General features: G+C 64.9%; 1 protein-coding gene across 3 annotated transcripts in view; it reads left to right on the top strand.

The window, feature by feature from the left end:
- Positions 1–16,139, top strand: part of LOC103294207 (protein cordon-bleu) — a 90,299-nt gene extending 74,160 nt beyond the window's left edge. The window contains exons 8-10 of one of the 3 annotated variants that reach the window (XM_054726233.1): positions 2,946–3,069; positions 7,427–7,597; positions 11,264–12,464. In XM_054726233.1, coding sequence (XP_054582208.1) covers positions 2,946–3,069; positions 7,427–7,597; positions 11,264–11,307 — 339 coding nt within the window. In that variant the 3' untranslated portion in view covers positions 11,308–12,464. Of the gene's footprint in view, positions 1–2,945; positions 3,070–7,426; positions 7,598–11,263; positions 12,465–15,955 lie in introns of those variants that run through there. The other 2 variants (XM_054726234.1, XM_054726235.1) reach the window with 2 other exon arrangements.

Genomic DNA, 16,139 nt, shown 5'->3' with positions numbered 1-16,139 from the left:
GGGCGGAGCCTGGGCGGTGGGCAGGAGCCTGGGCGGTGGGCAGGTGTCTGGGCGGTGGGCGGAGCCTGGGCGGTGGGCAGGTGTCTGGGCGGTGGGCGGAGCCTGGGCGGTGGGCAGGAGCCTGGGCGGTGGGCAGGAGCCTGGGCGGTGGGCAGGAGCCTGGGCGGTGGGCGGAGCCTGGGCGGTGGGCAGGTGTCTGGGCGGTGGGCAGGAGCCTGGGCGGTGGGCAGGAGCCTGGGCGGTGGGCAGGAGCCTGGGCGGTGGGCAGGAGCCTGGGCGGTGGGCGGAGCCTGGGCGGTGGGCAGGTGTCTGGGCGGTGGGCAGGAGCCTGGGCGGTGGGCAGGTGTCTGGGCGGTGGGCAGGTGTCTGGGCGGTGGGCGGAGCCTGGGCGGTGGGCAGGTGCCTGGGCGGTGGGCAGGAGCCTGGGCGGTGGGCAGGTGTCTGGGCGGTGGGCGGAGCCTGGGCGGTGGGCAGGAGCCTGGGCGGTGGGCAGGAGCCTGGGCGGTGGGCGGAGCCTGGGCGGTGGGCAGGAGCCTGGGCGGTGGGCAGGTGTCTGGGCGGTGGGCAGGTGCCTGGGCGGTGGGCAGGTGTCTGGGCGGTGGGCGGAGCCTGGGCGGTGGGCAGGTGTCTGGGCGGTGGGCAGGTGTCTGGGCGGTGGGCGGAGCCTGGGCGGTGGGCAGGTGCCTGGGCGGTGGGCAGGAGCCTGGGCGGTGGGCAGGTGTCTGGGCGGTGGGCGGAGCCTGGGCGGTGGGCAGGTGTCTGGGCGGTGGGCAGGAGCCTGGGCGGTGGGCAGGTGTCTGGGCGGTGGGCAGGTGTCTGGGCGGTGGGCAGGTGTCTGGGCGGTGGGCAGGTGCCTGGGCGGTGGGCGGAGCCTGGGCGGTGGGCAGGTGTCTGGGCGGTGGGCGGAGCCTGGGCGGTGGGCAGGTGCCTGGGCGGTGGGCAGGAGCCTGGGCGGTGGGCAGGTGTCTGGGCGGTGGGCGGAGCCTGGGCGGTGGGCAGGTGCCTGGGCGGTGGGCAGGTGTCTGGGCGGTGGGCAGGTGTCTGGGCGGTGGGCGGAGCCTGGGCGGTGGGCAGGTGTCTGGGCGGTGGGCAGGTGTCTGGGCGGTGGGCAGGTGCCTGGGCGGTGGGCAGGTGTCTGGGCGGTGGGCGGAGCCTGGGCGGTGGGCAGGTGTCTGGGCGGTGGGCAGGAGCCTGGGCGGTGGGCAGGTGTCTGGGCGGTGGGCGGAGCCTGGGCGGTGGGCAGGAGCCTGGGCGGTGGGCAGGAGCCTGGGCGGTGGGCAGGTGTCTGGGCGGTGGGCGGAGCCTGGGCGGTGGGCAGGTGCCTGGGCGGTGGGCAGGAGCCTGGGCGGTGGGCAGGTGTCTGGGCGGTGGGCAGGAGCCTGGGCGGTGGGCAGGTGTCTGGGCGGTGGGCAGGTGTCTGGGCGGTGGGCAGGTGTCTGGGCGGTGGGCAGGTGCCTGGGCGGTGGGCGGAGCCTGGGCGGTGGGCAGGTGCCTGGGCGGTGGGCAGGTGTCTGGGCGGTGGGCGGAGCCTGGGCGGTGGGCAGGTGCCTGGGCGGTGGGCGGAGCCTGGGCGGTGGGCAGGTGCCTGGGCGGTGGGCGGAGCCTGGGCGGTGGGCAGGTGCCTGGGCGGTGGGCGGAGCCTGGGCGGTGGGCAGGTGCCTGGGCGGTGGGCAGGAGCCTGGGCGGTGGGCAGGTGTCTGGGCGGTGGGCAGGTGTCTGGGCGGTGGGCAGGTGCCTGGGCGGTGGGCGGAGCCTGGGCGGTGGGCAGGTGCCTGGGCGGTGGGCCGGAGCCTGGGCGGTGGGCGGTGGGCGGAGCCTGGGCGGTGGGTGGAGCCTGGGCGGTGGGTGGAGCCTGGGCGGTGGGCAGGTGCCTGGGCGGTGGGCAGGAGCCTGGGCGGTGGGCCGGAGCCTGGGCGGTGGGCGGTGGGCGGAGCCTGGGCGGTGGGTGGAGCCTGGGCGGTGGGTGGAGCCTGGGCGGTGGGCGGAGCCTGGGCGGTGGGTGGAGCCTGGGCGGTGGGCGGAGCCTGGGCGGTGGGTGGAGCCTGGGCGGTGGGCGGAGCCTGGGCGGTGGGTGGAGCCTGGGCGGTGGGCAGGAGCCTGGGGTGGGCAGGAGCCTGGGCGGTTAGACACGGAGCTTCGAGGAACTGTTTGGCTCTTTCTTATGTCCGTGTTTTACATAAAATAGGTTACAGAGTTTTAAAGGTCCAAGAGGTGGTTGTAACTGTGATAAAAGAAAAAATATGATTTTTAAAATGAGAAACTAAAGACCAGGGAAATGTATGCCAACTGTCGGTAGTTAAACTGAGTGTTAATGAAGAGATTTTTTTCTTCCTTTGGCTTATATAATTTTTAAAATTTGACATGGGCCCAGCTGGTGTGGCTCAGTGGTTGAGTGTCAACCAACCAGGAAGTCACAGTTCGATTCCTGGTCTGGGCACAGGCCCGGGTGGCGGGCTCGATCCCCAGTGGGGGGCGCGCAGGAGGCGGCCAATCGATGATTCTCTCATCAGTGATGTTTCTCTCTCTCCCTCTCCCTTCCTCTCTGAAATCAATAAGAACATTTTTAAATAAAAAGTAAAATAAAATTTGAAATCGAGGTGTGCTGCTCTGTGCTTCGGCCACGGCACCACCACGCAGCGCTCGGCGCAGCCTCCGCAGGGAGCGGGTTCCCTCTGCGGCTCCCGAGGGCGAAGTCATGCTGAGAAGTTGCCCGTGTCCAGCCCTGCCAGGAGCCCCTATCAGAGATGGGGCACCGCCCCGAGCTCACAGGCGTCTTGGGGGGAGTCTGTGAGCTTCCCTGGTCACCCCGGGGCCACTCCCCGGGACACGGCGGCCTGCCCTGCCCTCCCGGGGACACCGTGTCCCGCCGGCTGGCTCCCCCCGGGCGCGCCCAGGCCCCGCGCCGCCAGAGCCGCCCCGACACCGAGTGTCCTTTGTGCTCCCAGATGTCGCTGGGCTCCCAGATGGACCTGCAGAGAAAGAAGAGGCGGGCGCCAGCGCCCCCGCCGCCCAGCCCCCTGGTGCCGCCGCGCACGGAGGACCGCGAGGAGAACAGGAAGAGCACGATGGGTGAGTGACCGCCGGGCCGTGGCTGTGCCTGCACCGCGCACCCTGCACCCGCGCCCTAACCCGCAGCCGCCCCTCGCGGCCCTAACACGCGAGGATGCTGGGGAATAAAGAGCGGAATGGGCATGTGTGTGCAAGCTAACAGGCGTGTGCTGCAGGTGTGATGTGGCGTGCGGAAGGCAGGAGGGCTGAGGACACGGGGGGACAGCGGACAGCGGGGCCGTGGGTGCGGCCGTGTTCTGAGGACGGGAGGTGTGTTCTCAGGGGGCCGGGTGCTGAGGAGTGACAGCAGTTCGGTCATTTTTACCCGCCTCGCGTGACGCTGTCCCCGACACGCCTTCCCACACGCAGTGCAGGGCCTGCTCGGAGGGAGCGGGGCCCCGAGGGAGGGGCGAGGCAGCCCCGCGTGGGGCGGGGACGCGGGGAGCGGGGCTCTGGCGCGCAGCCGGGCCGGCCTCGTTCCCACGCCGCCGCTGGCATGCCACCCGTGCGGGCGCCGGGCTGCAGGTGCAGCAGCCCCGAGAAGCTGTCAGGTGGCCACTCGGTGCCGCCTCGCCCCCGTCACCCGCACAATTTGCCTTTGACGGCCGGGAACAGGCTCCCGGGACAAGCGGCCATTGTCCGCGCGCGAGGCGGGCGCGAGCGCCTTGGCGCCGGGTCAGGGCCCCCGTGAATGGCCCTCTGTTGGGGCCGGGCCGTCGCGCCTGGGAATCGCGCTCGGCAGGAGCGGGAGCCGGTGTCTCCTGTCGGCTCATCCCCTTCCCCAAAGGGCAGTACTGTCCGGCTTACAGAGACACGCTCAGGAGCTCGGCGAAGTGAACCGCAGCCCCCCTCCTGCCCCGCCCCCCGCCCCCACCGCCTTTCCCCGGAGGTCCGCAACCTCAGACTTCGTTCTTTATTTTAAATGGACTTTCACTGATGTCACAGAGGAAACGGGAGGGAGAGAGAGATAGGAACATCCATGATGAGAGAGAATCACGGACCGGCCGCCTCCTGCACGCCCCCCACTGGGGATCGAGCCCGCAACCCGGGCCTGTGCCCTGACCGGGCATCGAACTGTGACCTCCTGGTTCCTGGGTCGATGCTCAACCACCGAGCCGCGCCTGGCGGGGGCGACAACCTCGGATTTAGAATTCCTCGTGGAAATTCTACGGAGCGGCCACTTTAAGTGGCGGCGTGGCTGTGGCTGCGTCACGCCAGTCCCCGGGCCACACAGGCCCTGTCCCCACCAGGCAGGACCTCCCGGGTCACACGTGGAGGGACGAGGCCCCGTGACTGACGTGCTCTGGAGAGCAGGCCCGGGTTGGGACATGAGGGAGGAGGGTGACTTAAAGCAGAAGATTCCCTCACTGAGAACCAGAGGGGAGGTGGGGGCGGGGGGGCCTCCGCCGCACGTCTCCCAGATCCCCCCTCTTCTCCGTGAGGACGGAGGCGGCCGAGCCCCTTCCCAGGGAAAATAACTCCACTGATTTTCAAGGTCGGGGGAGGGGGGAGGGGGGAGGGCTCGGTGGCCGTCTCAAGGCCGACGTCCACTCCTGTCACCACCCCCCGTGACGTAAAGGTAGGCTCACCGCAGCGCAGGGACAGATAACCCACGTCTAGAGGCTTTAGTTAAAGAAATAAAAATCACAGCATAGCCCCGTCCACAGGAGAACGCACATGGAGCTTCAGGGTGCGTTCAGACGCATTGGCTGCGTCGGTGCGGGTCTTGGCCCACGTGTCCGGGCAAACCGACGCAAGCTGCTGGGAGGGGGCTCCGCCTCCAGGCCTTGCTCCCGGGGGGCCTTCTCACTGATGCACCCCTGGGCCGAGCGGCACCCACCCAGCCTGCTCTTGGGGTGTGTACGCCTTTTTTTTTTTTGGAATATATTTTATTGATTTTTTACAGAGAGGGAAGGAGAGGGACAGAGAGCTAGAAACATCGATGAGAGAGAGACGTCGACCAGCTGCCTCCTGCACACCCCCCACCAGGGGATGTGCCTGCAACCAAGGTACATGCCCTTGACCGGAATCGAACCCGGGACCTTTCAGTCCGCAGACCGACGCTCTATCCACGAGCCAAACCGGTTTTGGCTGTGTGCACCTTTTTTAGAAAGGTATTTTATTGATCTCAGAGAGGAAGGGAGAGGGAGAGAGAAAAAAATCAACGATGAGAGAGAATCGTGGACCGGCCGCCTCCTGCACGCCCCCCACACTGGGGATGGAGCCCACAACCCGGGCCTGTGCCCTGCCGGGAATCGAACCCTGACCTCCTGGGTCATAGGTTGATGCTCAAACACTGAGCCACCCGGCCGGGCGGGAGAATGTGCACCTTTGCTGGGGAGTGATGGGAGAGACGGGAGGTCCCTCTCCCACGCCTGAAGGGCTGTAACCAGAGCATCACCGAGGGGCGTGTCTCGGGGTACAGAAGCGACGCTTTGTATTTCTCCAACAACTGGATCCAGGAGCACGGAGAGCCTGAACCCCGAAGCTCGGAGGAAGCATTTGGAAAGCAGTGATGCGGCGGGCGTGGGGCACGAGGAGCCACGTCCTGGACAGAAGGAAGCCGTTCCCATGGAAACGGGGGAGCGGCTCCGGTGTATGAACAGCGAACGGGCTGCTGTGCTGCCCGAGGCGGCCCTTTCGCAGGGGAATGCGGTGACTGGCGGTGGCGCCGGTGGCAGCGCACGTGGCTCAGGCGTGTGGCGTGAGAGCGGGGAGGGCCGTGGAGAGGCTGCAGGCGTGAGCTGAGCAGCCTGGGACCCAGGAACAGGCTCCCGGGGTGAAACCAGGCCCTTCGAACTCGACGGAGATGGCGGAGCTCTTAGGAGCAGGTCGGCGTGAGCCCAGCGTTTGAAGGCCGCCGCGCGGCTGGAGACGGGCGACACTGGGGGGCCTCCCAGCTGGCCGGCGGCGAGTGCCCTGGCCCGCACCGTGTCCCAGCCGGAGGGAGGGGTGTGGTGCCCGAGGGGGTTAACCTTGGGGCAGGGTGTGGTTAGACTTGGTACTGGGTGTGGTTGCATTTGGTTCTAGATGTGGTTGCCTTTGGTGCTGAGGGAAGTTGGATTCAGTTCTGGGCCTGATTGGGTTTGGTGCTGAGTGAGACTGGTTTGGTGTCAACTGAGGTTAAATTTGGTGCTGGGTATGGTTGGATGTGGTGAGGGGTGTGGTTGGATGTGGTGAGGGGAGGGGTCAGATGTGGTGAGGGGAGGGGTCGGATGTGGTGAGGGGGGTGGTTGGATGTGGTGAGGGGTGTGGTTGGATGCAGTGAGGTGTGTGGTTGGATGCGGTGAGGGGGCTGGTTGGATGCGGTGAGGGGAGGGGTCGGATATGGTGAGGGATGGTTGGATGCGGTGAGGGATGGTTGGATGTGGTGAGGGGTGTGGTTGGATGCGGTGAGGGGTGTGGTTGGATGCGGTGAGGGATGGTCGGATGCGGTGAGGGAGGGGTTGGATGCGGTGAGGGATGGTCGGATGCGGTGAGGAGGGGTTGGATGTGGTGAGGGGTGTGGTTGGATGCGGTGAGGGGTGTGGTTGGATGCGGTGAGGGGTGTGGTTGGATGCGGTGAGGGGTGTGGTTGGATGCGGTGAGGGGTGTGGTTGGATGCGGTGAGGGATGGTTGGATGCGGTGAGGGATGGTTGGATGCGGTGAGGGGTGTGGTTGGATGCGGTGAGGGATGGTTGGATGTGGTGAGGGGGGTGGTTGGATGCGGTGAGGGATGGTTGGATGCGGTGAGGGGGCTGGTTGGATGCGGTGAGGGGTGTGGTTGGATGCGGTGAGGGGTGTGGTTGGATGCGGTGAGGGATGGTTGGATGCGGTGAGGGATGGTCGGATGCGGTGAGGGATGGTCGGATGCGGTGAGGGATGGTCGGATGCGGTGAGGGATGGTCGGATGCGGTGAGGAGGGGTTGGATGCGGTGAGGGTGTGGTTGGATGCGGTGAGGGGTGTGGTTGGATGCGGTGAGGGGTGTGGTTGGATGCGGTGCGGGATGGTTGGATGCGGTGAGGGAGGGGTTGGATGCGGTGAGGGATGGTTGGATGCGGTGAGGGATGGTTGGTTGTGGTGAGGGGGCTGGTTGGATGCGGTGAGGGATGGTTGGATGCGGTGAGGGGTGTGGTTGGATGTGGTGAGGGATGGTTGGATGCGGTGAGGGATGGTTGGATGCGGTGAGGGATGGTTGGATGCGGTGAGGGATGGTTGGATGCGGTGAGGGATGGTTGGATGCGGTGAGGGGTGTGGTTGGATGTGGTGAGGGGGGTGGTTGGATGCGGTGAGGGGGGTGGTTGGATGCGGTGAGGGGGGTGGTGGCACAGCGCCCCCTGTTGGCAGGCTGGGAGCCTGTGGCCTTGACCTTGAATAACCTCCTTGATCCCATGTAGGTGGTGGACGGCAGGTGCCACAAAAGCCTCCCAGAGGCACGGCTCGGGGGCCTCCCCAGTTAGTGCTGCCCCCGCCCCCGCCCTACCCGCCTCCCGACACGGACGTGGCCGAGCCCCTCGGCTCCCCCGGGGAAGGCGCTGCTCCCGAGGCCGCGGACCTGAGACCCACACGTACGTGCCTCCTCCGCGTCCTGTGCCGGCGGCTCCTCCGGGGCCTGGCCGGCTGTCTCCGACCTCCTCTCTCTGGGCGTCCGTGTCTCTGCTCTCTCGCTCTTCCCAGTGCTCCAGGCAGCGGGCCCCGCGTGCCCGCGAGTGCCGGGCCGAAAAGTGATCTCCCCCATCACCACCCGGGGGTTAGCTTCAGCCGGCGAGTGCCTGTGGGTGGAGACATCGGCTACGAGCTAACGCTCCTCGAATTAGAACCGACCTCAGACTGTCGGCCATAGCAGCCCAGCGCCGCCCAGCACAGCCCAGCGCCGCCCAGCACATCGGCTGGCGGGCCCGGGACCCAGAGCCTGGGCACCTGTCCCCCGGGGCACCTGTCCAGTCGCTCTGCGGGCAGGGAGCCGAGGCTCCGGGAGGAGGCAGGGCTGGAGCTGCGTCCAGCCGCACAGCGCCGAGGGCTCAGTGGTGTGGGCCCTGTCCCAGCCTGAGAGGTGGGGCTCCCCAGGCCGGGGTTTCTCCTGGGCGATGCTGAGCTCTGCGTGGAGCGTCCCGCCTGCAGGGCGGTTGCGATGCAGGCCCGGCCTCCGCTCTCTGCGTCCCACTCGCCGCCTCGCAGGCCAGAGCAGCCGCCCGAGCCGCGGGCCTGAGGGCGCCGCACCGCGCCGGGGGCAGAGGACGGCTTTCCTCTTCCTGTTTGTGCTGATGTCCGAGAGGACGGGGGAGGGAGAGCTGGAAACACCCGTGATGGGAGAGGGTCACGGATCGGCTGCCTCCTGCCCCGCCCCCACTGGGGATGGAGGCCACACCCCGGCGTGTGCCCTGACCGGGAATGGAACCGCGACCTCCTGGTTCTGGGTGGAGGCTCAGCCCTGGCCGCCGGCGGGCGAGGGCCTGGTTTGGGGATCGCCTTGGGGGCTGCGCAGGCTGGCGGGCTGTGTCCGACCGGCCCCTTTGGAACCTGGTCTCGTTTAAAAGCCCTGCCCTGCGGTCAGAAGTGGCTTTCTCTCCGCGAGGGAGCTCCCCGGAGACGAGACGCCTTCGCTCGCGGTGGGCGCCGCGTGGCCGGAGGTCAGGGCGTGCGCTCCGCCGTCACCGGGCGCAGACCGAGCTCCTGGCCCGATCGGCGGTGCCTCCTCCCTGGAGGCCTGGGCCGGCCGCGGTGGCGCCCACGTCGGCAGACACGTGTGTGCGGTGGGAGGAGGAGGACGGAGCTCGTGACCTCTCAGAGCCGTGGCGCGGCGGTCGCCGTGAGCGGGTCCTTGGTGGCGTGTTTGAGCGTGACTGTGGGACAGCGGGACAGGGGTCCCCTGCTCCTTGCTCTGTAGCCTTGTCGCTTCTTATTAACAAGCTTTCACGTTAACCTCCGCCACGTGGCCGCGCCCACGGCAGCGTGTACACGGCAGCGCGTGGGCACGTGAAAGCCACGCACTTGCACCGGTTTTCCTCACGGCCGTCTCCCCCGCTTGCTCTCTGCCCGCACCTGAGTTCCCTGCGTCTTGGCTGTGGAGTCGGGAGCACGGAGCCCGTCCCGCTAACTGCACGGACGTGTTTGTTTTCAGGACCCTCAGCACGGGTTGGTTATGTTAGGCCACTAACCAGGCACGGGAGGCTGCTAACCAGTCCTCAGTTACTGACTCGCATGAGAAGGCCCGGGGGTTACACACCAGCGCACACGGAGCGCCCCGCACGGCGCCTCCGTTCACTTGGTTTTAAATTAAACCGGCCCGACTGTCCCGGGACGCCCGGCCCGCCGTCCAGCGCCAGCCTCACGCACGTCGTCTTCCCTGGCGGCCCGTTCCTCCCGTCGCTGGGAGGTGGGCGTGTTGTTTGTCGGTAAGCCTCCCCGAGGACACTGCCCATTGATGTTTAGAGAGAGCGGGAGAGAGAGGGAGAGACAGAGAGACATCCATGTGAGACAGACATCGATGGGCTGCCTCCTGCACACGCCCGGACCAGGGCTCAGGCCAGGGAGGAGCCTGCAACCAAGGTACGTGCCCTTGACCGGAATCGAACCCGGGACCCTGTGGTCCGTAGGCGGACGCTCTATCCACTGAGCACACTGGCCAGGGCGGTTTCAGAGAGAGCCTGGGTCTCGGTCTCCTGCTCTGAGAGACGCGTGGCATTAAGGCAGCACAGGTGACAGCCGCGAGGTTCCCGGCTGATGGGTTGTCCGTGTGCGAGCGGCAAGGAGAAACCCTAAAACAAGGAAGTCAAAGCAGAGAGTTAAACTCTCCCTTTTCGGCCAGAAGACGGTGCTTTGACTGGGCTCCGTGTGAAATTAGTAATAGTAACAGTCGCACGGCCGGCAGCCCGGCCCAGCAGAGCCGGGAAATGCCCGGGCACAGCTGGGGTTCCCCGCGGCTCCCTCGGTGAGCAGCCCGCACCGGAGTGGGGCACACGGACTGGCTGATGCCCTTCGGGGGCACCAGCCCTCTCTAAGGCCGCCCGCCGGCCGCCCTCTAAAGTCTGAACCAGAAGTCCCCCCTGGGCCTGTGCCCAGGCCGAGGGGTCCAGCCCGAAGCTGCTCACAGTACAATTCGGGGCGCCCCGCTGGTCCCGGGCCCCGTGGAGCCCGCAGTGGGGGCCGTCCCGTGTTTAGTCGCTGCTTCCCGCCCGCCGCTGCCAGGGAGCCGGCCGCACCGCCGCTCGCAGCCCTGGGAAGGGCTCGGGCCGCCCAGCAGGAAGGACGGGGGCCCACGGGCCTGCTCCTCAAGGGAAAGATGGAAGGAGATGGCGACGGGGGAGGGAGGCTGTCCCTCCTCCGAGGCCCCTGCGAGAGACGGGGATGGAGCTCTCAGCTCCCAGCAGCCAGGGCCCCGGGGCCGGGACAGATGGTGGGATTTCGAGGATTTGACAAGCCTGTTGATCTTAGCAAAACACAACCACTGTTAAGAAGTAAGTTAGGTACGCTTCCAATTAAATAGACAGAATCAAAGACACAGGTAACAGCCCTACCCGGCCGGGGTGGCTCAGTGGATAGAGCATCGGCCTGCGGACCAAAGGGTCCCGGGTTCGATTCCGGTCAAGGGCACGTACCTCCGTTGCAGGCTCCTCCCCGCCCAGGGCCCTGGTTGGGGCGTGTGCAGGAGGCAACCCATCGATGTGTCTCTCTCACATCGATAGTTCTCTCTGTCTCTCCCTCTCTCTTCTACTCTCCCTAAAAGTCAATGAAAAAATACCCTCAGGTGAGGATTAAAAATAATTTTAAAAATAACAACAACAAAAACCCCACAAAGATATCGGGCTGAGTTCCGTACGTTGAGTCCACACGATGCAGAGAACAGCGGAATCCCGCAGCCCGTCTGCGGCCGCGCCCTCGCCAGCCCCACAGCCCGCCCCTGGCGCTGGCGGCTGGGGATGGACAGGAGGGGGTATTTACACCGTGGAAACGGGCCACGTGACAGCCCGCGGCCGCGCCCTCGCCAGCAGGGACCTGCAGGTTCCCTCTCGGGTGCAAATACTTGTGTCCGGCCGCCTGCAGGAGGAGGCGTGCGGCGAGGCTGGTGTCTGCCGGTCCCGGCCCGTTAGCCCCGCGCAGACCCGGCCTGAGCGGAGGCGCCAGGGCCGTAGCGATGGGCGTGGGGGCTCTGTGTGCGCTGTGGACCCCGGGCCGAGGCTGCATGTGCAGGGCGGGGAGCCGGCGCCTTCACACTCTGCCGTTTGTCCCCACAGTTTACTGCTGCGCGTCATTCCCTAGTCACGCCAGGCGCTTCTGAGGACGCCGCCGGAGCTGCCCGCACCTGCGCCCGCTGTCCGGCCGACGCGGTGCCCCGGAGCGGGGCCCTGGGCCGGGGCTCACTCCCTGTGGGACTCACTCCCTGTGGGACTCACTCACTCCCTGCGGGACTCACTCCCTGCGGGACTCACACCGACGCCATCGCAGCTGGGCTTTGCCTGCGGCTGCCGGGCTCCCGGAGGCGCGAGGCCTTTAGCGTGAATCCTCGGCGGTGGGCTCGGCCTGCCGACTGTCCCCGTCGCCGAGCTGCACCTGTCCCTGCGAGAGCCTGGTTTTACTCAGTTCTTACTCGTTCGTCTCTCTCTCGTTCGCTCTTCGGTTGCAGAGTCGTGTCCCCCCCCCCCTCCCCCCCCCGGTTTTCCCTGAAACCAGATTGTGCCCACCAAGCGGCCGGTGAGGCCCGTCGGGTAGAAACGCTCTGCCCACCTGGTAACGCTGAGCGCCTCCCCCGGCTATAAATGCTGTGGGAACCCCAACTCCTGGCCTGTGCCTGTGTGTCCCGGACACGCCGGACCGTGTCTGAGGGTGTGTGCCGGGTTTCCCATGAGCCTCTGCCACCGTGCAGGCCGTTTCCCCGGAGAAAAGGGAGGAAGGAGGGGTCCCCTCCTCCGTTCGCTGCGCATCCAGCCGCTGTCCCCCAGCACGGGGGGCTGGCGGGCGGCCGGCCGGGGCCAGCGTCGGGCGTCAGCGTGGACAGCGCGTGGCCTGCCTGGGTTTCTCTGGGGCTCCCCCTGGAAAGGAAGGAACCACGGCCCCATCTGACACGTGCCAGTCTGGAGGCGTGTGCCAGGGGGATGAGGTCCCGGGGGTGACAGCCACGGCCCGGAGCGGCGTGCTGCCCTGCCCTCTCGGCCCGAGAAAACGCGTCCATCCGCGGAGAGGGCGGCCCCGAGGCCCCGAGGCAGCCGGGCAGCGGGGAGCCCCCCTGTTGCGACTCAGGCTGAGGATGGACGCCGCGCTGGCTCAGACTCACCTCTGTTTCCGTGCAAAGGTCCCTGGGTCGGAGGAGCCTGCGTGTTTCTCTCGTACACACTGAGTGGCCAGATGATGATGATCTCTGAACGCATAACCTGGCCACTCGGTGTAGATACTATAGAATAAAAGGCTAATATGCAAATTGTCCCCTCGACCAGGAGTTCGACCAGCAGGCAAGCCAGCCAACCACCCATGTCCCCTCTCCCTGGCCAGGCTGGCCGGACCTCACCCATGCACGAATTCGTGCACCAGGCCACTAATTTTATACACACACACACACACACACACACACACACACACTGAGTGGCCAGATGATGATGATCTCTGAATGCATAACCTGGCCACTCGGTGTATGTCCTATATCATAAAAGGCTAATATGCAAATTGTCCCCTCGACCAGGAGTTCAACCAGCAGGCAGGCCGGCCAACCGTCCATGTCCCCTCTCCCTGGCCAGGCTGGCCAAACCCCACCCATGCACGAATTCGTGCACCAGGCCACTAATTTTATACACACACACACACACATACACACACACACACATACACACACACACTGAGTGTCCAGATTATTATGCATTCAGAGATCATCATCATCTGGCCGCTCAGTGTATATATATCTTTATATTTTACCTCACCCTAAGATGTTTCCCATTGATTTTAGAGAGTGGAAGAGAGAGGGGAAGACAGAGAGACATCAACATGAGAGAAACACACTGATTGGTTGCCTCCTGCACGTGCCCCAACCAGGGCCTGGGATGGAGAGGAGCCTGCAACCGAGGCACGTGCCTTTGACTGGAATCGAACCCGGGACCCTTCCATCCGCAGGCCAACGCTCTATCCACTGAGCCACACCGGCCAGGGCCGACATATACATACACGTATTTTTAATGCCACTGCTCAAAGTAAGAAAAAGCATTGGTGTTTTCTCACGCGTGTGACTGTCGTCTGGCGATTGCGGTGAAAATGTTAGCGATGACGGTGGGAATTCCCGCAGCGGACACCGAATTGATAATAAAGACGCATAGGCTAGCACTGGCAGAGCTAGAGCTTCATATAACCGACCTAGTGCCGTGCTGGTGGGAGAAACGCACACATCCGGGAGGTGACAGAAATTACAGGGACACAGACCCGGGAGGCGGTACCTGTCTGTCTTCTGCGTTGAAATAAAGACCTTCTGCCTGGTAAGTAGGTCATTCGCCCTCCAGTCACCAAGGGGGAGTCTGCACAGGGGAGGGGAGGTGTCCCTCACGCTGAGGAAAGCACCGGGTTAGGGTTAGGGTTAGGGCTTAGGGTTAGGAGTTAGTGTTAGGGTTAGGGTTTTAGGGTTAGGGGTTAGTGTTAGGGTTAGGGGTTAGGGCTAGGGTTAGGGTTAGGGTTAGGGTTAGGGGTTAGGGCTAGGGTTAGGTTAGGGGTTAGGGCTAGGGTTAGAGTTAGGGGTTAGGGTTAGGGGTTAGGGTTAGGGGTTAGTGTTAGGGTTAGGGGTTAGGGCTAGGGTTAGGGGTTAGGGTTAGGGTTAGGGTTAGGGTTAGGGGTTAGTGTTAGGGTTAGGGTTAGGGCTTAGGGTTAGGGTTAGGGCTAGGGCTAGGGTTAGGGTTAGGGGTTAGTGTTAGGGTTAGGGGTTAGTGTTGGGGGTTAGGGTTAGGGGTTAGGGCTAGGGTTAGGGTTAGGGGTTAGGGTTAGGGTTAGGGGTTAGGATTAGGGGTCAGTGCTAGGATTAGGGTTAGGGCTAGGGTTAGGGTTAGGGTTTGGGGTTAGGGTTAGGGTTAGGGGTTAGGGAAGGCGAAGGGTCTTGCGTGTAATGACAGCAAGCGAGGGTGTGGGCGGCGGTTGGTGGAGGAGAGGGCAGGACGCGTCTGCAGCGACGGTAGGGTTAGGGTTAGGGCTAGGGTTAGGGTTAGGGTTAGAGTTAGTGTTCGGGTTAGGGGTTAGGGTTAGGGGTTAGGGTTAGGGTTAGAGTTAGTGTTCGGGTTAGGGGTTAGGGTTAGGGGTTAGGGTTAGTGTTAGGGTTAGGGGTTAGGGAAGGCGAAGGGTCTTGCGTGTAATGACAGCAAGCGAGGGTGTGGGCGGCGGTTGGTGGAGGAGAGGGCAGGACGCATCTGCAGCGACGGTAGGGGAGGGCAGGGGGCCATTGCTCTCCGCGGTAGGTTCGTAGGCAAATGTCCTGCAAGAAACGCGTGGAACTGGGGGTGAGGGCTGGGAGCCAGCTCACCTCAGGGGCGTCAGGCCCCACACCCTGGCCCATGTGCCCTGGCCTCGGGTGAGACGTGGGTGTGGGACAGCACCTGGGGTGTCTGTCCCCCGGGTGGGGTGATGCAGGCTGCGTGACACGCAGGGCGACGCGGTGAGCGCATTGGAGGTCACACAGGCTGCGGCACTGCTCCTGGGATGCGAACCCTCGGGGACCTGCCAGGTGCGCTCAGAGACGCTTCCTTTTCCTTGCGTCTCAGCTGTTTGATTCCCAGCTCAGCCTGGGCACCCAGCTCCGTGGGGGTCATTTATCCCCTGATAAACCGACACGAGAACGGTCTCTTCTCCATCACGGTACACGGACCAGCAAGGCCCGAGCCGGTGTGGCTCAGTGGATAGAGCATCGGCCTGCAGACCACAGGGCCCCGGGTTTGATTCCGGTCAAGGGCACGCACCTCAGTTGCAGGCTCCTCCCCGCCCCGTTCCCTGGCCAGGGCGCGTGCAGGGGGCAACCAACCGATGTATGTCTCTCACATTGATGTCTCTCTGTCTTTCCCTGTCTTCCACTCTCCCTAAGCATCATGGGAAATGTTCTCAGGTGAGGCTTAGCAACAACAAAAGGTCCGCTGAAAGGACGCGGATGTGAGTGGCCTATGTTTTCTGAAGTGAGACCAGGGCCAAGGCTAAAGGGACGTTAGCGCCGCCTTACCCTTCAGCTACGATCGATGGGGGTCAAGTCTGACCTTCTCCCCGGGCCCGGGGGCGGGGGCGGTGGAGGAGCCGCAGTGCCTGTGCGAGCTGGCGGTCGGTCGGGAAGGGTGTGCGTCTCGGGTCACGGGGCGTGGCCCTGTCACGCGGAGGCCCGGGGTTATTCGGTTGCAGGGGACGCTCCCCGTCCCCAGAGGACACGGTTTGGTGCCGTCTGGTGCGGCGGGCTCACTGTGTTGGCGACGCTATCAGTTGCTGTGGATTGGGGTCCACAGGAGGACACTGCTGTTCACAGCTTTCGTAACGCGCGTCCTCCGATTCCAGACGTTAGCCCATTGGCAGACGCTCGGTTTTCACCACAAAACAGGCTCTTCCCGGTGGGGGTAGGCTTGTCTGGCACACGCGAGGAGAGGCGGTGAGGGCTGGTCACAGGAATGGGGCGCACAGCCAGCTGTCAGCTGTCCGGGTTCATCCATCCCAGGGCGCTTCCTCTTCCCTCACTCTCAGTCTGTGTGTCCCTGTGTGTGTGCACACATGTGTGCGTGTCCACATGTTCGCACATGTGTGATCCTGTGTGCAAGCACATATGCACACGCGTGGCCCTCTGTGCTTACACATGTATATGTCGGTGTTCCTGTGTGTTCCTGTGTTTGTACATGTGTGGTCTCTGTGTTTGCGGTCCTGTGCGTATGTGCACGTGTGTGTGTATCTGTGTGCACCTGTGTATGAGTGGGTGTGTTACCCCCTTCATCACCCAGCAAACACACATGGAGCAGGAGGGGAGCTGAGAACAGATTGCTCCGTGCGGTTGCCACGGTGAAGTGACAACAAGCAAACCTCAAGGCTCCGGTGAGGACAAAGGTCCTGGCTTCCCTGGGAGGCTCGGCGTCGCCCGTGCTCCCAGTCGCGGCTCCGTCTCTCCCACAGCGACACCTTCCCGGA

Source organism: Eptesicus fuscus, chromosome 14 (genome assembly GCF_027574615.1).
Source record: "Eptesicus fuscus isolate TK198812 chromosome 14, DD_ASM_mEF_20220401, whole genome shotgun sequence".
NCBI lineage: Eukaryota > Metazoa > Chordata > Mammalia > Chiroptera > Vespertilionidae > Eptesicus > Eptesicus fuscus.
This window is presented reverse-complemented; position numbering and strand designations above follow the sequence as displayed.